The 22192-nt window shown below is 34.8% G+C and overlaps 1 protein-coding gene across 2 annotated transcripts; it reads left to right on the top strand.

Annotated features, from left to right (window-relative positions):
• Positions 1-3679: 3679 nt before the first annotated feature.
• On the top strand, positions 3680-17234 carry LOC110029486 (UDP-glucuronate 4-epimerase 3-like). 2 transcript variants are annotated; one of them, XM_020731793.1, is made up of 2 exons: positions 3680-5454; positions 16950-17234. In XM_020731793.1, exon 1 carries the CDS (start codon positions 4068-4070, stop codon positions 5436-5438), a length of 1371 nt encoding a protein of 456 aa, XP_020587452.1. In that variant the 5' UTR covers positions 3680-4067; the 3' UTR covers positions 5439-5454; positions 16950-17234. The 2 variants fall into 2 exon arrangements, with proteins under 2 accessions (XP_020587452.1, XP_020587453.1); XM_020731794.1 differs by lacking the exon at positions 16950-17234 and adding an exon at positions 5592-5750.
• The last annotated feature ends 4958 nt before the right edge of the window (positions 17235-22192 follow it).

Genomic DNA, 22192 nt, shown 5'->3' with positions numbered 1-22192 from the left:
TTTGTACTGAAAGAGTTGAAGGAAGTGAATAGGAAGGATCCCAAAGAAGAAGAAGTCAACCCTGAGCTCAAAAGATTTAGTGAAATACCTACTCTGAACTTAGAAAGTTCATACGCACCTCCTAAGAAGGAACAAGAAAGATCACTCCACCATTTTCCTCAAAAGCTTCAAAAAAAAGAATTGGATAAAAAATTCTCTAGGTTCTTATAAATGTTTGAGAAACTTACAATTAATATTCCTTTTGTTGAAGCCTGATAGAAAATGCATAGCTATGTAAAATTTATGAAAGTTATTCTCAACAAGAAAATGAAGCTAAGAGACTATGGACTGTAGCTCTAACAAGGAGTGTAGTATCATAATCCAAAAAAGCTTCCCCACAAACTTAAGGACCAAGATAATTTTACCTAGGACCAAGAGAAGTACATCCTACAACTTTAATCCTTCAACTTGCTGTTGGCCAACCTTTGAATTACCCTAGGGGTTATAGATGATGTTTTAGTAAATGTAGATAACATTATCTTCCATGCAGCCTTCATAGTCTTAAATATAAAAGAAGATAATGAGATCTCCATAACTTTAGGAATACCTTTTTAGCCACGGGTTGGGCGATTGATGTGCAAAAGAAGGAATTAATTATGGGGGTTAACAATCAAGATGTTACATTTAGGCCATCTTCGAGATCACTTTCTGTTTTCTATTTTAATTTTTATTTTAAGTCTGCTTTGTTTTTATTTTATTTTTTGTTCTCTGTTTTCAAAAAACATATTTTGGCACAATTATGATTTATATGTAATTAGAAACATAAAATATAAAACATTTTTGGTTGAGTATTTCTATTTTTTTAAAAGAAAAAAATTATACTTTTTATGAAGTTAAGCAGATTTATTATAAGGATTTTATAATTATTAAGTTAATGAATAAATTATTAATTGAAGTTAAATATTTAATAAGTTTTAATTATTAAGTTAATCAATTTAATTTTATAATTATTAATTGAAATTAAACAATTTATTAGTTTATAATTATTACATTAATTATGTTAATTAATTAAATTAATATATATTTAATTTTATAATTATTAAGTTAACTAATTAAATTATTTTATTTAATTAAGTTATTAATATTTTATTAAGTAAATTAATTAATTAAATTATAATGATTAATTTAATTATTTAAATAATTAATATTTTATTTGAACTATTATAGGTTTAATTGATTAACTATTAAGTTAATTAAGTATATTTGTTATTTAAATTTTATAATTACTAAGTTAATTAATTAAAATATTAATTGAAATTAAATAATTAATAAGTTAATTATGTTAATTAATTAAATTATTAATTAATTAAATTTTTTATTTTTTAAGTTAAGAAATGCTTGTAAGGTTTCAATAACAAAAAAAAATGTTTAGGATTTAATCCATAGAATAGAAAAGAGGAAAATCTCTTTAATCCGCTTAAAATCTCTTGACTAATTTTTTTTTTAAATTAATTAAATTTTTTATTTTTTAAGTTAAGAAATGCTTGTGAGGTTTCAATAACAAAAAAAATGTTTAGGATTTAATCCATAGAACAGAAAAGAGGAAAATCTCTTTAATCTGCTTAAAATCTCTTAACTAAATTTTTTTTTTAAATAGAAGTTTTTTAAAAAATAAAAATAACACATGTATCCCAACTATGCTTAGTTAAGATCCTTTCGATATAAAAATTAAATAGGAAAAAGTAATCATTTAAAATGAGTTGGAAGTTGTTATTAAGAGCTCAAGCCTTTAGATAAATTCTAGTAGAGCCTCATAAAAGAATGCTTACAAATGTATTGGCCATTTAGATATAGTGACCACTTTTAAGAGCCCTCATAAAATTCCTCTTCAATGAAGTTGATCACCTCATTATAACTTTGAACAAGGACCGCTAGGAAACCCTTCCATGTAAGGTTTTGGGATGTGATTAGATCTATCTAGTTAAAGCCATAAATAGAGGCAAGAAGAGAAAGGATTAATGACATGGCAAAGTGAATTTTGTTAGTCTAAAAAAATTGTAGAGGGAGGAGGATAACCTTATCAAAAGGGCTCTCTAAGGGAGGTGAAGATGATTTCATCTTGTGGGAGCTATCCCTCAACCAAGATTGAAAGAAAAGAGGGCAAAACGAAAGCTAATGGAGGATCTCAAGTTGTCCATGCAGGGTAATATAATTAAAAAGGAAAAGGAGAAAAAGAAGCCATAGAGTCAAACCTTTGTAAATGTTGATTCTAAAACTGTTTGGGAAACACGACTAAGAAATAGAGCGCGGAAGGATGAGAGAGGGAGAAGAAGAGCACAAACATAATAATGAACAATAGGGTAATATAATTAAAAAGGAAAAGGAGAAAAAGAAGCCATAGAGTCAAACCTTTGTAAATGTTGAATCTAAAACTGTTTGGGAAACACGACTAAGGAATAGAGCGCGGAAGGATGAGAGAGGGAGAAGGAGAGCACAAACATAATAATGAACAATAGGTTTGTGTAACCTTTATTCATGAAATGAACCCCCTATTTATATACATGGGTCATCATACAATTATACATTGTACCACTGGAGTATGTAGGTATGTTGAGAGCATTTAAGTCTATACATACATATAACCTGCTGGGAGGAGCCGTGTCACCGTGTGGCCACTAGGCTTGGCAAACTATGAGGTCGGGCGACCAATGGGTCTGCCAACAATTTAAGTCGGGGGTCATTAGGCGGGGCGGCTTTTAGGGCGTGTGGTCAGTAGGTCGACCGACTGTTAAGCCAGTCAGCATATGCTGGGGGGTCTGCCAACAATTTAAGTCGGGGGTCATTAGGCGAGGCGGCTTTTAGGGCGTGTGGTCAGTAGGTTGACCGACTGTTAAGCCGGTCAGCATATGCTGGGATATGCTGGGGCCGATGCTTGTTACTTTGGGACTGATGCTAACTTTAGAAACCGATGCCCTCTTATTTGTGTTGGAGGCATTATCCTCCCGGTATGTGAGAGCTGACTGACCAAACACACCGTTTTAGATAGTCTTTGGAGGGCTCCACGATTGCTAGATATCTTTAGGATTTGTGCTTGCACATTTTTAATGAACAATGGTTGGTATGTGAGAGCTGACTGACCAAACACACCGTTTTAAATAGTCTTTGGAGGGCTCCACGACTGCTAGATATCTTTAGGATTCGTGCTTGCGCATTTTTAATGAAAAATAAAGCCCTCTAGAGTTTGGTTCACACGTAATGTTTTTGTTTTATTAATAATCTTAAATAGCTTATTTTCAAACTTATTTAATAAAATAACTTTCGGTCACATAAGTAACATAAATTTATTTAAAGAGAGTTTTAACATCATACATGGTCTGGTCCCTGGATACTTTCTTCAGCATTGAAATGTCCCAGACTAGAAATGCATATTTATTTTATGCTAATTCTCTCCACTTATGATTGATTGGTCAAAATTTGTTACATTGATAGGCTCTGTAAGAACTTCAAATTTCTGTCTAAAGCGTGAACAATTAAAACAAATTATACATAACTAAATAAATGAAGCCGTATTTTAAAAATTAAGTAAATAATATAATTTGCTTATAACTATAGAATATAGTCAGTACTTGATATCTTATCTTATTCATAAAAAATATTCTCAATTAAACTCGCATTAAATCCAATCTTAGCTTGTGAACGCGTTAAGTTGTTTATATCCCTTCCCATCCGGTCGCCGGTTCACCTGTCACTCAGTCACCCAATCTCTGCAACGAACTCCGCCGCTTTCCCTTCAAGAATTATACCAAAAGGAAGGACCTGACGTCCCCGACGGCCAGTTCTCCGACAGGGATTAGGGTTCCTCAATTCCTTTCCCTTTCCATTCCATTACGCAACGCATAATTCCGCCATGGGATTCTATTCCTTACTAATCAGTTAAATTCACTCTCAGCCAGACGGACGCTTCGAATAGGGCTGGCGGAGAAAAGCGGGGGATTGAAATTAGTGTTGTTCTTTCTGTTATCTTTCTTCTTTCTTGGGGCTTTGTGGTTTCAGATCTGACATTGGGGGATTTGGCAGCTGACAAGCAAATGTCTTACATGGACGGCGCTGTCCCTTCGATCCCCGCCAAGTTCAAGTCGGAGAAGTCGCACCATCTCCATCATCATCGTCTTCTTCGCTGGCACAACTCCTCGTTTCCCAAGCTCCTCGCCTTGTCTTTCTTCGCCGCCGCTATCCTGTTTGCCTTCTTTTTTATATCCCCGCATTCCACCGCTGTCTCGCGTTCTTCCTCTGCAACCGAGCGGCGATCTCTCCGCACCTCTTCCTCGGCAGGCTGGGGTGGCCCCGAGTGGGAGAAGCACGTGCGCTCCTCCGCACGCATTCGGCGTCGTCCTGTGGGCATCTCCGTGCTTGTCACTGGCGCCGCTGGCTTTGTGGGCACTCATGCTAGTAGTGCTCTCAGGCGCCGTGGCGATGGCGTGGTAGGTCTAGACAACTTTAACAATTACTACGATCCCACCCTGAAACGCGCCCGCCAGGCTCTCCTCTCCAAATCTGGCGTCTTCCTGGTCGAGGGTGACATCAATGATGCCCTCCTACTTAGCAAGCTCTTCGACCTCGTCACCTTCACTCACGTCCTCCACCTCGCGGCTCAGGCTGGCGTCCGATACGCGATGGAGAATCCCGGATCCTACGTTCATAGCAATGTAGCGGGCCTTGTTTCCATTCTCGAGGCCGCGCGCTCTGCTGCCAACCAGCCGGCGGTTGTGTGGGCATCCTCTTCCTCAGTGTACGGTCTCAACACCCAAATACCCTTCTCGGAATCCCACAGAACCGATCGCCCGGCCTCCCTCTACGCCGCCACAAAAAAGGCCGGGGAGGAGATTGCGCACGTATATAATCACATCTACGGCCTCTCCATTACCGGCCTGCGGTTTTTTACAGTATATGGTCCTTGGGGCCGCCCTGATATGGCCTATTTCTCCTTTACAAGGGACATTCTTGCTGGCAAGCCCATCACCATCTTTGAAGGCTCTGATGGGGCCACGATTGCGCGCGACTTTACGTACATTGACGACATTGTACAGGGTTGCCTTGCATCTCTGGATACCGCACAGAAGAGCACGGGCAGCGGTGGGACAAAGAAGGGGCCAGCTCAGTTCCGTATCTTCAACCTTGGTAACACCTCCCCAGTACCTGTAGTTGAGCTTGTCTCCATTCTTGAGCGCCACCTCAAGATGAAGGCCAAACGTAAGGTTGTCAAAATGCCAAGGAATGGAGACGTTCAGTTTACTCATGCAAACATCAGTTTGGCGAAAAAAGACCTCGGATATCATCCGAAAACTAACCTCCAGACGGGTCTGAAGAAGTTCGTGAAATGGTACCTAGCCTACTACGCTCCTCCTTCAGGATCATACTTGACCAAGAAGGATAGAGGCCGCAGCAGCAGCTCCAGCTGATGTTAAAAGCAGACGGGTCAGAATTGCTTGCTTTGTACTTACCCGAATTCCTAGTTTATGAAATTTTGATTACATCGAACTCTTTCTTCTACTACTTCTTCTTCTTCTTTACCTTAGATAATGAGTTATTATTTGCTATTTCTTTTGAACTAGGTTCTTTTATTCTCAATCTTCCTAATCATTTACGGAGAGAATAGGTGACTGGAGTGTGGAAGAGAAGGGTATTGAATTCGAGGTGTTTCTTGTTTCCAGGATATTATCATATTCTTGATCTTTAATATAAAAGGAAGAAGGAATATAGTTCTTTCTGCTGCTCCTTCTGTTGTGTCTTCTTGTTTTTTGTTTTTTTAATTTATTCAAAACTAAGATCCAAAGATCAGCAGTGCCTCTTTTCTTTTGTAGCCTTTTCTTTTAGATTGGATTGTAAATGAATTCTGAGTGTAATTGGTTATCGATTTCGGTTTTAAACCATATTTTGATGAGCACTTTATCCAAAGAAATGGACAGCTTACTTTGGGTTTATTGATTTCTCTTTTTGAAGATGATTGTGTTCTTGTTTGTTGGCCCCTGCTTTTGTATTAAAGTTCATGGGTGGAAGCAGGAAAGGAAGGCCTGGAATTATCAAGTGTTGGCTATAACGTGCTACAACTGTCCATCGTGCATTCTACTAAGCATATTTTCTTATGTTAAAGATGTAGCTTTTTTTAATTATATATCATTCATTTCAGAACTGATGTAGATATCATTCTTTTCAAAACTGGTTTTGCCTCATGTGGAAATTTGATTATTGTTTTCAAGGAACTTTCAGTTAATTCATTTGTTTGTTCGAAGTTTTAAGTTTTGCATTGTTCCTTGAAATCTTTTGTAGTTACCATGAACTTCAGTCTACAACTTTCTTTGCAGGAGACATTTATTCTATGTTTTATTATTTTGATTCTAAGTTAGTTTTCAACCTATAATTCCTTAAGCTATTGGTTCAGAGGCAACCTGGCAAGTATTATGATTTGTCAAGCTGTTTTTCTGTAATTTAAATTGGAGGATGTTGTAAAAGCAACACTTGTCCATATTGATGCTTTCTGGTTAAAGAACATAGTTTCATAAACCTTACCATGACAATGTTCATAGTTCTAACTTTTGTGAGAGTGTCCTTTTGGGTACCACAATCCCTTACAACCAAATGGCCAAGGTATGGTCACATATATCTGAACAAAAATCATAAATAAAATGGTCTGCTTCGTAGTTGTGAATGGATCGAGATGAATATGAACTTAATTATCTATAGGCTGGTATTATAGATTTTTTGTCGCAAAAAATGCTTGATATATTAAAGATAACAGAAAAGATATGCCTAACTTAGTTTGCTATAGTTTCAAACGAGACATATATTTCTTGGATTTATGATGTTTGGACCTGCTCATAATGAAGGTGTTTGATGTGATGGTAGAAAATAATATATTTGAGTAATATATTAATAAATGATAAGGCGTATAACCTTGTTGAAGAATAAATATAGCAAAATAATATATCTTACTTGTGTGCCTATGTCACGATCCGACCCGGGAGTTTGGAATTACCCAGCGGGAATTGTTGGTGATCGAACAACACCTGCTTCACAATGTCATAACAAGTAAATTTGTTTCATTTTCTTAATAGTTAAGTTAAATATAACTTAACATGCTATTATTATAATCTCCACTCCTTATAAAAATTTAGTCATCAAAATTTAGAGTACAATAATAGATCTCATACCTTAGATTCTTTCTCCCTGGTAGCATCTATTTCAGTCTCGTGCATTCATAATGCACAAAGAGAATGAATCTATTTATTTCTGAGTTGCTTCACATTATAATCTGTGATTCTTTCTGTTCATCCACAAATGTCTGGTTAGGTTGAGTATTTATGGGGTTTGTAACAATTTTACTGGCCTCATCAACAATATATTTCCACAGTAAAGATATGAAAAACATGTATCTCATAATATGACAACTTTCCCATTCTTCTCCGCAATCTTATACGAACCAACATATTTTTGGCTCAACTTCTCAAACTTTCCAAATCGCTTAACACCTTTCATAGGACTTGCATTAAAAAAAAAAAATTATCCTAATTGAAAATCAATTGATTGGTGCTTAGCATTATAATACTTCTTCTACCTATCTTGAACTACTCTCAACCTGTCACGTTCAATAAAATCTTCTCAATAGTTTATCAATCAAATCTTCAAAAGAGCTTGATCAACTAACTCAACACAAATTATTTTTCTTTCACCCGTTTCTGCCCAACAAAAAACTGTCCTTCATTTTCTTCCATAAAAGTCTTCATAAGGAGTCATATCAATATTGATCTGGAAGCTGCTATTGTAAGCAAATTATGTCAAAGGTATATACATTTCTCAACTTCCATCAAAAGTATGTACACAAAGTCTAAGCAGATGTTTTAATATTTGGATCATTTTTTTTAGATTGATCATCAGTATGGGGATAAAAAGTTGTACTGAACGCCGGTTGAGTGCCCAAATCCTCTTGAACTTTTCTTCACAATTTGGAAGTAAATCTATTATCTCTATCTTAAATAATTGATTTTAGGATCCATGTAATCATACAATTTTATTTGCATAAATTCTAGCCAACTCATCTACATAATCTATTTGTCTTATAAGCAAGAAATGTGCAAGCTTAGTCAGACGATCAATAATCACCCCTATGACAGGACGACTTTGCTTTGGTCTACGTAGCTTAATTATAAAATCCATAGCAATTTTCTCCAATTTTCACTCTGGTATATGCAATGCTTGTAATTGTCCACCAGGCCTTTGATACTCGGCTTTAACCATTTGACAAGTATTATATCTTGCTACGAACTTTGCTACATTACGTTTCAATCCTATCTACTAAAATAAACATTTCAATTCCTAATACATCTTGTTGCTTCATAGATGTACGGCGTATCTTGAATAATGTGCTTGATGCACAATTTCTTCACGTAAATTATTTGCATCAGAAATACAAATTTTATTCTTACGCCTCAACAATTTTTCTTTATTGATCTCAAATTTCTCAATCTGAGATATATTCAACTTGTTTAATTTTTTTGAAAACTCTACATCATGTGGTTATGCATCTCTTATTTTATCCTTCAAAATTTGCTGAATAAGCATATGATTTAACAGTGTAAAACTTTCATCATTTGGCACCATTGCTGATAACTACAAACATTCCATATCTTTAATTAGTTCTTCTAGCTGTGTAATTGCCTAGTTAGTTCTGCTACCTTTCAAGGTGGGAACTGTCAGTTGAATAGAGGAAAACTATCTAACTGTTTCATTTCATAATAAAATAAAATTCAAAACACAAAGGTGCCATTTTATTTATTAAATTTCAAGTTACAACAAGTTCATACAAATATTTAAATATCTACACTTGACAAAAAATAAAAACTAACATGTAATACCTATGAACCTATGCTCCTCGATGCTTGTACACGTACTCTCTAAAATCCATCAAGTCTGAAACTGATTTTCAATGTTAGTAAATGAATGTTTGAGTTAAACTACTCAATGGATAAATGTTTCTAAATTATAATAATAATTATTTTTAAAATATTTAGTAAAATATTGTAAATAGTAAAAAAACTATGAGAAGTTAAAAGAAAGCAATAAATAAGACAGTTTTTTTTACTTTACTTTATTTATGTTACATTTTTCATTATTAAGAGTCACCGTCTAAACATATATTTTAAAAAATACATGTTTAATCTTTTTCAACCTACCATAAATGTAGATATCTTTTTTTCTTTTTTTTTAATTTTCGTGCATGAGTATATTACATTCCTCTGTTGTACTATCCAAAGGTGACTCTCATGCATATGCATATGTCAAATTTTATTTCTTTTCTTCTATTCAACATTTTAAAAACATGATTTTTTGTATTTTAAAAGAAATGTTGGAAATAGTAAAAACATGTGTAATTGCTTTCATAAATAATCAGAATTATTGTAAAATAAAAACATATTTATTCATCTTTACGATGTAATCTGAAGTCTACTGTCCTATTCCTTAGGTGAAATTTGTCCTTAAGTGCATCTAGTATAACAAATTAGCCCATATTATCCTCTATCAGTTTTATTTTTCTTTCTCATGAATTCTGATATAATTACGTATACAATTTTCATTTGTCTTTTGTCTAGTTAAATCATCAATTTAAGTGACTTTCCAATAAGGCATGTAACATGTTTGTAGTTAGAGAAATGTAATTAAGCTTCTAAACTTAGGATTTAGGGATCTTAAAATTTTAATTTATTTTTACATTGATTAATTATGCTAAAAATTTTAATCTTGGGTTTTTGGAAATTTCAATTATTTAAAATTAAGTACTTAAAATTTCTTACCTTAAGCCCTTAATACCTTTTTGTCGAGCCTTTTTGTCATTGAAACATATCCTTAAGTTTTTGATAGAGCTTCTTCTGCACAATCTTTCCCTTCCTCCCTCACACTGGAAACGAAATGGGTGGGGGCTTGTGTGAGCTGCTCGCCTCCTACCCACCTCTTTGATGATAAATTAGGGCGCATGAAACCCCTATCTTGTTTGATTTGCTCACACCCTCAAATGTCTCATGCGTGATTTTGTTTGGTCTTTCCTTCCCTCCATTTGCTGTGCGTGGCAATCAACAGAGCCGCTCAAGCCTTTAGGTGCTCGATTGAACATCCTCCACAAGAAGAAAATTTTCCCCGTGCTGCTCCAGCCCTTATGCACTCGGTTCATGCGGAGATAGAGGAATGAGGCATCTCTCGAGTGTGGTAAGTACCTCACTCCTTGAGCGTGGTAAGTACCTCGCTCTCGTTGTTTTGGAATTTCTTGTACCACTCTCTCATTCTTTTTCACCTTCTTCTTCTTCTGCTTATTATTCTTCTTCTTTCTTTCTTTCTTCTTCGCTGGCTCTCACTGAGAGAGCCAGTCCTCTTTCGAGTTCGAATTGGAAAGAAATGAGGGGATAAGCCCTCGTAGACTTTCCTATGGGCGGTGCGATTGGTGATCGAACGACACTTGCTTCACAGATATTGTTACAGATAAATTCATTTCATTTTTGTTATAGTTAAGTTAATTATAACTTAACAGGTTATTATTGCAGCCTAATATCTCATCTCTCCCCTTGGAAGATGCCAATGAGTGATGTGGGAGAGGGAGCACTAGAGCAGAGATGCGGCTTTGTAGTAGTTAAGGGTGTTTACTATTATTAAGAATTAAGACAAATTTTCTCACTCATACATATCTAGGGGAAAGTGGATACATAGCAGTGGTCGAAAGAGTTGCGTCTCCATGATCTAATTTGTATAATAACCTCCAGCCAACCCAAACTCATAACGCGCACTTTTATAGGCCTAAGCGGTTTTTGTAAATGTTAGCAAGGTTTTTTAGGGATAACGGTGACATAGGATCACATGCCACTCTAGTAATATACAATGTATTACATGTCATAATTTGTTATGTGGATTATTTCAAGGTCCTTAATATTAGAAAAATATTGAGTGGATCTTAAAACATACAAGGAGATACCACTTGGCGAGCACACATTAGTGCATGCCAATGCCTACAATTATTGATGGGAGGCCATCAATGTCGGACTATGAGAATGAGCTGATTGGTTGGTGTTAGAAAGATAAAGTCGAGCCACATGCTAATGCTAATTTGAAGAAGATTGTTTGATAGGCTAGTGTTAATCAAGTTGGTGTGATCCAACGTAAAAAGGAATATGCGGTTGATAGAAATTTTCACCTGTGAGTTTTCCTAGAATCTGCTTTGTAGGCGAATTGATAGAAAAATGATATTGGGATTCGAAGCATCATAAGTCCATCCTTTAGGTATGATGCTTGGATGACTGAGTGTGGTAAATGTGACATTGCACTTTTTCCTTTATTTTGAACTCTTTAGGTAATTATTCAGAAGGGAAATTAAACTTCCAATTTCAGTACTCTAGCATTTTCTGTTTTCAAAATCTAATCGATTATAAGTTTCTTTTTTTTGAAGATGTTGTGGTCAATCAGACATGTCTAGTCTATTAGCTCACAAAGCCTTAATACTGGTATAAGAGAATTTTGAAATGAGGGAATGGCATCCACTCCTTATTTTTTGCATGCATTCCAATGTCCCATAGGACTTGCATTGTTTGTGAGTTCCTCAATGTTATGGTGGGTCGAAATTTTCAACATTTGTAACATTTACAATGACTAGATGTGACGGAGGTTGAATTGATGTCTTATCTTTCCAAAACTTATGCTAGATAAGTAACAATATTATCTTGGGATTTCTAATCATCGCATTAACTCTTGCTTGATATAATTGTTATAACGTCTTTCTCATACGTATATATTTTACTAGAAATTAGGTTGGGTGGCATTTGTTGCTTCTAGAGAGTTCTTTTTATTGAGAGATGTTTGATTTTTTTGAAAGATTCTGTTTGATAAACCCAATGTTTGAGCAATTGATTTGACAGGTTTCTGTTCATCAGATTTTCTCGTTGTTGCTGGATAATTGGTTTTCCTTTAATATAGGATGGGTGGAGCTATCAGTGCGTTCTCTCTCCTCTAGAAATAGGAGAGAGGCTTCTTGTTGATGCATGACTTGTGTGTTAAGCATGCTCGCTGCTTGAAATTTTTAGGGTCTTACTATCACTATCTACGAGTGATTGATGTCATGCCTTGCTAGCATCCTACACTAATGTCCCTTTTTATGTCCACTCTCATTTCTACACTGGTCCCCACCTTGCAACTTTTTCAAGCTAGTCCATTATTTGCTGAAAAGGCAGGCATGGTGTGGAGATTGCGTAGTCGGTATTCCTCATATTGTTTCTGATGGTAGGAGAGCTTCTTTTATGGTACTTTTGTCCTTTTTATTTTCATCCTGGGCTAGTGATCTTCTTTCGCCTAACATATGTGAGGATGATTCCTCTGAGCTGGTTGTTCACCTCAATTGTTGGCTTGGTGGAGTCGTTGGTGGTAGCCCTCCTGTCTATAAAAATTTTCTGGAAATTAGAAAAACAATTATAATTTTTGTTAAAGCAACAAAAATTCATAAAAGTCTGTGAGCATAAGGACTATGAATGCTCATATACATTGCATAATAATATTCATTTTATTTAGGGTGGAATGTAGAAATTTTTCCTTTTTTTTTACTTGGTTTCATGTGATAGAATGCGCAATGGAGTTTTGTTGAGACCTTTTGCCAAGTTTGATTAGAAAAGCTAGGTAAGATGCTTAGGTAACATGCTTTAGTCGATTATTTGGAGAGGGGAGTTCTTACTATCCTGATTTTAGGTTACCTTGCTGTAATATTTTTATTTCATCAACAAAAAATTACTCCACAATTGTGGTATTTTAGTGGTCCTGATAGTTTAGCATTGGTCGAGTTGTTGATATCGTTGTTTTAGTGGGTGATGTTTTGGCTGTTGCTCTAGGATGGAGCCGTGTAGAACATCACCACAGTGAGCTTAGCTAAACATTATGATAACTTGAAGGAGGATCGTGGTCTTTTAGATTGAGCCATGCCTTGTTAGTTTGGCATGCGACTAAAAGAATCAGTGTTACCTTGGCATTCTTTGCTTAGGGCTCAATTGGGAAAGTAGGTTATGTTTTTGGAAAGCTTAACCACGATAGTGTCACGTCAACTCACCCAAATATTATATATATATTGCTTATTGATTTGCACAGCATCACATAAAGCGAAGTAGATTGAGTGAATTGTTGAAATTGCCTAGTCAAGACTCATTAGCCTCAAGCACGGATGACTGGAAGATAAGCCGAGTTTATAAGAAACCGGTGAAATACAAATCAAGATGGAAATAAAATGAGCCTAATGAGGCGTTTTACTTGGATTTGTTGGATGGGTCATTTTGTTGGCCCTAAATGTCGGTTAAATTGATCTGCTGAGTCGCTATTTACAATAATTTTGCTTGGTTGGATTTTGTTTGACTAGATACAATGGGCCTTTTTTTGTCAATGAGGGAGTCTCAAGTCACTTGTGATTGAGAACTATTTTAATATTTATGAAAGCTTGACCCCCCCCTGGTAACGATGTTTGACCAGAGGGATTGCATGATAATGTTTATTAATTCATTCTCAAAGACTTTCACCGCATTCCATTTACTTAAATGATCAGTTATACTAGAAGAAGCAGTTTTTGCCCATTTCAGATGGGAGAGAGTTGACAAAATTTATTTCATCACATGACGAAGGGGTAAGGGCTAGTGTTAGGTTGTAGCTGTTGAATAGGCTGATGCGGGTATGCTTTTTTTGAAAGATTTTCTGGTGTTCTTCACCTCATTTTGTGTTGGGGCCGGTGCCTAGCTGAATGTTGTTTGCCACCCTGGCCGGTGTGTGCCTCCTCCAAGACTTTTTAGTTCGGATAAACAATATGCAGCGTGAGGAATCCTAGAAAGCTTTTGTGATTGATGATGCCATCAAATAAGAAATTCCTGCCTAATGGCTGACCAACCGTGGCATTATTCTGATCGGTCTATAGGGCCCATTGGTAGGGCAATGCCTCATATAATTATATCAATTTACAGACTTGTTTACCTGCTTTGCTTTTGCTTCATTAATGGCTGGCTGGTTGAAATTTTGATTGATATATGTAGAAGGGGGTTGTTATATTTGATTTTATAAATTTGGGAATTTGCTTTGCCTCAAGAAATGATCGAACTTGGTGATTATTATTCTGATCCTATTAATGAATCAAGGAAGGAGAAGATCACATATCTTATAGACTACCAAGATTTGGTTGAACATAATTTGAATGCCATGATGCACCATAACGACATGGGGATATGGATTTTACATATTACAAACATCTGTCATATTTGTTATAAAGAGTATATGGCACTAACAAATTTTGATTCAACAATGTAATTTATATTTTTAAAATTGTTAAAATTATTGTATACTGATTGCACAAATTAAATAAAATATGAAAGGTTTCATAAAACCCTACAATTATTGGGGCATTTAAATGCATACCACGCAATTCCCATGTATTTATATGTCTAGCACTTATACTTTACTTTTTTACATATAAACCACCCAAATTTTTAATATCAAATCAAGTGTACCACCTTTTTAACTTTTAAACAGTGAAATACACCTTTTCGTGCATAGGTAGGGTGGCATATATGTAATATTGAAGCTTAGGTGTTTGATATGTAAGTACATAAGAATTGAGTGGTACATATGTAAATCATCCAAAATTACAATGATGTAAAACATTATGATATTTAATGATACCAAAAAAGGGAAAAAGCAATTCTGTCATTGCTCATAGATATTATTTGACATAGAAAACAAAAATTAATTGACAAATGCCCACACATTTTGGGCATATGATGCTTTGTGAGCAAAATGCAGGCACTCGTGTGAAGGAAAAGTGGCTGAAGAAAATAAAATTACATTTAGTGTTTAAATTTAGCCATCCAAGAACACTCATATTTGAAATTATTATGAAAATTCATAAATCTGAATCTTTTATATTAGAAAACATAATATCAGACAATCTAATTAGAGGAGATCTAATTACAGGATTCTTTCTATATTAGAGCTAATCCTAATATAGAGAGTTGAGAGAGTGTATAGATTTGTAATATATGCTTTCTATTGAAAATAAGAAGAAAGGAAGTTTTTTGCCACATGGTATCAGAGCTACGCATGGCTAGTTGTTTCCTTTGTTTGACTTCATTCCCCGCACTCAAGTGCAGCCTTGTCCGCATCGATCTTCTTCATCAGCATCAATCGTTGCGTCGTTCGTCAGAGCATCTTCTTCGATTGTCCATGTCTTTCGTCGAAGCGAATGAAACCTTAACTCACAACTATTTTGTTTGCATCGTGCGGCCTCATCTGCTTTGATCAAAGCATCCTCTTCCAGTTATGGGATTAGGGCATTGATCAAAGCTTCATCTGCATTGACTTCTTTTCAGCTTCTTTTTCGTCTGGAAGCAATTCATCAGCGATGTCATCATTCCACTTTGGCTTGGGATCGTGCTGGCTTTGTCGACGTCTGCTTAGGTTGATTTTCTCGATTGCATTATTCTGTTGTCTGCTTGGTCTGCTTAGGTCAATTTCCTCGGTTGCTGTGTTTGGTTTTTGCTTGACTTTTTAGGTTCAAATTTTTTTCCTTTATTTGACAATCATTAAACTGTGGGTCATCAAGTTATTTGTCTTGAACTGCTTTGGCAATTGGTCCTTCAACATTGAATGACATCGATTATGGCCGATGAATACAAACACCTTATGACAGGTTTGGTTTTATCATTGGCTATATTTACTGATGAAAAGTTAAATGATATCAATTATTTTTATTAGAATAAAATTATGAGATTCTATTTAAGAAGTATTTTTCAAGAGGCCATCTTATTGATAGTCCCCCTACTGAGACTGTGTTGAATCATTCAGAGCAAATTGGAGTGGACGCCCAACTATTGATACAAATACATAACTTTATCGATTCTAATCAATCTGTTCATGTTACTCGTTGTGACAATGTTAAAGATGCAATGTAACAAATTGGTGTTTGTATTTTATGTGATATAATATTTCTAAAATAGTTTATGTATGCAAGGAGTGTTATCGAGCTGTACGATATGATCAGTAACTTAACACATATCACTTGCACTTTAAATGTGTGTATGAAGCATTGAGCGCACTATTGCCATTCAACACTGATGTTTGGATTCATTAGGCTAAAAAAGAACAATTAGCTATTGTGAGTTTTGTAGTTTGCCTCAACTCTTAGCATGATAGTGTCAAATCATAGATCTCATCTGACCCTGATTGTACTACTCCGAGGGAAGCCTATACTAGGTAGTGTGTATGATTCAGAGTTCTCAGGCCACATCTGTATAATAACCTAGTGCTTTTGCTAGTTAGAAAAAAACAAACATCAATAAACCTAAATCTCAGAAAAATTACAGAAGTGAAACTCCAAAATTTGGAAATCAAGGGTCGAATGTAGTGTGCTATTTCTGTCATGAAACTTGTCATACGAAGATAACATTTCATAAGTTGCTAAAAAAGAACTATAAATGGTCTAAATCACAGTCATCTCATATAGTCACTACTAGTGAGACCTCTCCGAGTTAAGACTTTCTTGAACTCTGCAGATGAATATGCTATGTTCATTAAATTTCAGGAAGCATCCAAGAAATCCCCATTCACTACTCTTGTTGATTCAGGTAACAATGATTCTTGTTCTTCTTTCCTCTTCCACACAGTGTGTTTGGTTCCGTGTTACAAATTAAATGACAGGTAATCCAAAACTCTTTTTTTTTCATAAGCACTTGTCTTCTATCACTTTATTAGATATATCTTCTTTTAATGTTTTTGGTTTTGACACCATCAATATTGCACCGATATTGTCTCTAACTTATGTTCTCAGTTAACCTCAATTCATTTTTTATTTTATTTATGTTGATAAAATTACACGTGCTCTTAATTATTGTGTCTTATTATCTCTCGACCATCGTTTATTTCAGAATCTTATGATGAAGAAGATTATTGGTAAATGACGAGAATCAGAGGAGCTATACATTTTTTATAACGAGGTACCTCGACTCGTTACATGTTCCAACACCTTATTTTCTTTTGTGATCCATTGTTGATTATGAAATCCATTACTCTCAATGCTGAAAAATTTATTTCTTTAGTTTCATTAGTTATCATTTATAGATTATGACTGTTGTAAATTTGCTAAATACCTTTTGTTTTGATTCTGTCTCAAGAGTTAATAAAAGATTAAGTCATAATTTTGAGTTGGTTCATTCTGATGTGTGGAGATCTTGTTCTATTTTATTTAATGAAATTTGATATTTTGTCACATATATGAATAATGTTTCTCATATGACTCGACTTTACTTCATGAAATCTTGTACTTAGTTGCTATCACATTCAATTTTCTTTTTGCACCAAAATTAAAACTCAATTCAATGTTTTGGTTAAGATTCTGAATTTTAACAATGTCAAAGAATATTTTCTGTAGATGCTTCGCCAATTATCCTTGTGTTGATACTCCATCCCAAAAAAGAATAGCTGAAAGGAAGAATGAATATTTTCTTAAAACATTTGTAGCTCTTTTTTTTCAAATGAATGTGCCTAAATAGTTTTGGGCTGATGCAGCTTCTATTGCATGTTCTTTTATCAGCCGATTGTCTTCCATTGATTTATAGAATCCTATCAAGTTTTATTTCTAACCAACTCTCTTTTTTTATTGAACTACACTTATTTGGTGTGCTTTTTTTGTTCGTGATACTCACCAAAAAGTAGGGATGTAAACGAGCCGGGTTCAAGCAAGCCCAGGCTCGACAAACTCTTCTCATTAAAAAATTTCTTTTTTCGTGTTCGATTCATTAAAAAATCTAGCGTAAAAAAAAAATTTGTTTAACGAGCCATAGACGAGTTGTTTGCGAACAAAGAGCCATTTGACAGTCTTAGTCATGCAGCCGTAGGATGTTAAATATAGGAGCAAGATTTAAATATTATTATTCATATTAAACTATTCGTTTAAATAGAATTTAATATATTTTTATTTTATTTTTGTAACTAATAAGTTTAATTGATTATAAATCTTTGTAGCATTGCATATATATATATATAATTATTTCAAGCTGAAACAAGCCAAACACAAACAAATAAATCTTTCTTCGTGTTCAGTTCATTTATATATTTAGCCCAAAAAAATTATGTGTTCGACCTTCTTGCTTATTAAATGAATCGAACATGATGTACTTAACGAGCTGAACACAAGCTATTTGCAAACAACGAGCCGTTTTGATGGTCCTACCCACAAGTTTCTAAATTGGATTCTAAGACATTAATGCCTGTCTTTTTGTGATATTCTTGTCTGCAGAAAAGATATTAATGTTTTTCCTCTCTTAAATAGCTACATGATTTCTATTGATATCACCTTTCATGAACAAACACAATTTTTTGTGACTGAGGTGCTATATCCTCTTAAGCATTCCTCATAAGATTTTGATGAGCTATTAATATATCACATCATATGTTTAAATCCAACTACTTCTTCTCTTGTGCCTTAACCTTGACCGCCTATTATTAATGTTTACTCGAGAAGACATTGTTCCTTAGATTTTATTTCGGCACTAGGGTAATCTTCCTCGGTAGATTCTCTTTACAGTGACCTTGATTTACCTATTCCTCTTTGAAGAGATAAATGCCAATGTGTCTATCCCATTTCCTGTTTTGTTAACTATATAAATTTATCTTCCAGTTATTGCTCGCTTATTCCTTCTCTTGACTCTGATATGGTTCCAAGATCTGTTTAGCAAGCACGAGCCCATTATGGGTGGTAGACAACGATGTTTGATGAGATGACTGCCATAATTGGAGATAGAACTTGAGAACTAGTTAACTACCTTTTGGTGGGTTATAAGTGAGACTTTACATTTAATCTTTGATCTGGTGGATCTGAAGCTCGTCTTAATGCTCGGTTGGTTGTTAAGGGTTATGCCCAAACTTATGGAATCAACTACCCGGACACATTCTCTCTTGTAGCTATGTTGATTTCACATTGCCTACTCCTACCCTTATTTGTAATGAATAATGCTAGATGTGCAGAATGCTTTTTTGCATGGTGTTCTTATGGAAGAGGTATACATGGAGCAACCTCCTAGGTTTGTTGTTCAGGAGGAGTTTGAGAAATTAAGCTTTCGGAAGTTTTTGTATGGTTTGAAGCAAAGCCCTCAACTATGGTTTGAAAAATTTAGCCAATCAGCAAAATGGTTTGGGATGTAGAAAAGTAGAAGTGATCACATTATATTCTATGAGCAATCCGATTTAGGAATAATTCTATTGTTGTTTTCTGTTGATGATATTATTATTATTATTGGAAGCGATATGTAGAGAATCTTATCATTGAAATGATTTCTTCAAAATCAATTCAATACTGAAGTACTTCTTAGGTATTGAGGTAAAGGAGCAGGAAGGGTGCATTTTTATCTCAACATTAGTATGTGTTGGATTTGTTAGCAAAAATTGAGAATATAGTGGTCAAACCATGCAGTACTTCGATGCTTCCTAATCAATAACTTACCAAGCATGGAGAGATTTTTAATAATCCCGAAGCGTATAAAAATTAATGGGAAAATTAAACTACCTCATAGTAACTCATCCTAAAATTGCATATTCAATTAACACTATAAGTCAGTTTATGTCTTCGTCCTCAGTTCATCATTAGCCAGCTTTAAACAAATACTATGTTAGTTCAAGGAGGCTCTTGGATAGTATTTTATATCAAGATCACGTGTATAGAAATATTGAATATTTCTCTCATGCAGATTGGACAAATTCAAAGTTTGATTGAAGATTTTTTACTGAATATTATGTCTTTGTAAGTGGTGATTTGGTCTCATGGAAGAGTAAGCAACTTATTGTACTGCTACGGTCCTGTGCTGAATTTGAGTATTTGCGATGACACAAGCTTTAAGTGAATTGATGTGGGTATCTCAACTCTTGACCAAGATGATTTTTAAGATGACAGTTCCAACTAAGTTATGGTGTTATAACCAAGACACAATCCATTGTGCCTCGAATCTTGTTTTTCATGAACGAACTATGCAGATTGAGGCAGATTGTCATTTTGTTCGCGAAAAGATTCAACAGAATCTAATTTCTATAGCTCACATGAAGATTGGGGAACATCTAGGGGATATCTTCACAAAGACCCTTAATGTAGCTAGGGCCACTCATATTTGTAACAAGCTGGGTATGATAAATATCCATGCTCCAATTTGAGAGGAGTGTTATGGAAACTCATAAATTTGAATATTGTATATTAGGAAACTTGATATTAGGCAACCTAATTAGAGGTGATCTAATTACAAGATTCTTTCTATTTTAGATTATTTTTAATATAGAGAATTTATAGAGTGTATAAATATGTAATATATGCTTTCAATTAAATAATAAGAAGACAGAAAGTTTTCCGTCACATAAATGTTTGACTCGTGTCCAATATTTTTTTCCAGTTCTTAATTGGCATACAGATGAAATAATACCTAATACATGTTAGAGGTGTCGCATGTTTTGAAAGTGAGAAACAACATAGTACAACATCGTTGCATCATAAGCTTGCGAGATAGTGTGAAGAATATGTTAAATGATGCTGATTCTTTGGCTAGTTTTATAACCGGCCCATACAAAACTATTGCATCCCTTTGATGCCTCTTTGGTGTGCAGCTCCCCAAAATTTTTTTGTTAATCTAGCTTTGTCAAATGCCTCTTGTTTGATAAGGTTGGCCACAAAGTGGTTGAGAATTTGGACTTTGATGACATTTTTTTGTTATTTATTAATTTTTTATATTGGTTAGTTTAGTAACTGCTGATTTAGTGAGACTATCAAACAACTCTTGACTTGTGGAGAAATCTGTTCTGAGCGGTTTATATATCATGACCTTGGTTTCATGATCTAAGCTTTAGGTTGACACCTTTATAATCTAGACATACTTATAAAAGTATACGCTTTCTCCATATATCTCAATCTCTTGCCTTAAGTCCGTGTTGTGCAATAACATAACACATCTTGGTTCACTAAAGGCCAAAATCCTTTGGCCATCGAACTTCTTGATCTTGAACTTCATAGGATCAAGATTGATGTGTTAAAGAAAAACATAAAAGAAATAGAGAAAATGTTGCCACAAAAACCTATTTGTTGACACCTTTATAATCTTACAGTAGAACGAAGTTCCCTTCACGGCTTGTTAAATACATTTATGGGCCGTATTCTAAAGCTATGGTTGTTGCAGGATGCCACTCTTAGGTAGCGCTTGGTATCATAATTTTGAAAAAAATTAGTGTAAATCCAGACAAACATTAAAAAACTAAAATTAAATCTACTTCTCCGTTAAAGTGAAATTATTCTCCTTCAGACTTTTCTTTTTGCTTTAGTTATGGATGGCCTTACAGGGCATCTACAGGAGGATGTACCTTGGTGTATACTTTTTGCCGATGATATCATTCTCGTGGATAAAACGAGAGAAAAAGCCTAGGAAAAACTTAAAATATGGATGTCTACATTGGAGTCTAAAGACCTTCATTTAAGTAGAACTAAAACTGAATAATGGAATGTAATTTTAGTAAAAGTAGCTCTAGTGACAGAAGTGTGACCTTGGGTGATCAAATTATTAAAAGGTGTGATCGATTTAGATATCTTGGGTCTGTTGTTCAAAGCGACGGTGATATAAATGGGGATGTTAATAGTAGAATTCAAGTTGGTTGGCTGAAGTGGAGGAATGCTTCGGGCCTTTTGTGTGATAGAAAAGTACCGCTTAGACTGAAAGGAAAATTTTATAAGACGGTGGTGATCTGCAATGCTCTATGGCACTGAATGTTGGCCTTTAAAAGAGAATCATAATAGTAAGCAAGTGTTGCCGAGATGATAATGATTAGGTGGATGAGTGGCTTTACACTTAGGGACAAAATGCGAAATGATTATATCCGTGATATGATTGATGTAGCTCCTGTGACAGACAAAATTAGACAAACTCATCTTAGATGGTTTGGTCACATTAAATGTTGACCATCTAATGATCCGATTAGGAGAGTAGATGTTTTAGATTTGACTTGTGTTAAGAAAGGTTGAGATAAACCTAGGAAGACTTGGACTTATTGTATAAAAAAATATCTTAATTTACTAGAACTAAATGAAAATATGACACTAAATAGGACGCAATGGAGAAAAAGGAATCATGTAGTCGGCCCCATG

The sequence above is a fragment of the Phalaenopsis equestris genome, unplaced genomic scaffold (genome assembly GCF_001263595.1).
Source record: "Phalaenopsis equestris unplaced genomic scaffold, ASM126359v1 Scaffold000579, whole genome shotgun sequence".
NCBI classification, from domain to species: domain Eukaryota; kingdom Viridiplantae; phylum Streptophyta; class Magnoliopsida; order Asparagales; family Orchidaceae; genus Phalaenopsis; species Phalaenopsis equestris.
The sequence above is the reverse complement of the archived record's forward strand: the minus strand, read 5'-3'. Positions and strand labels throughout refer to the sequence as shown.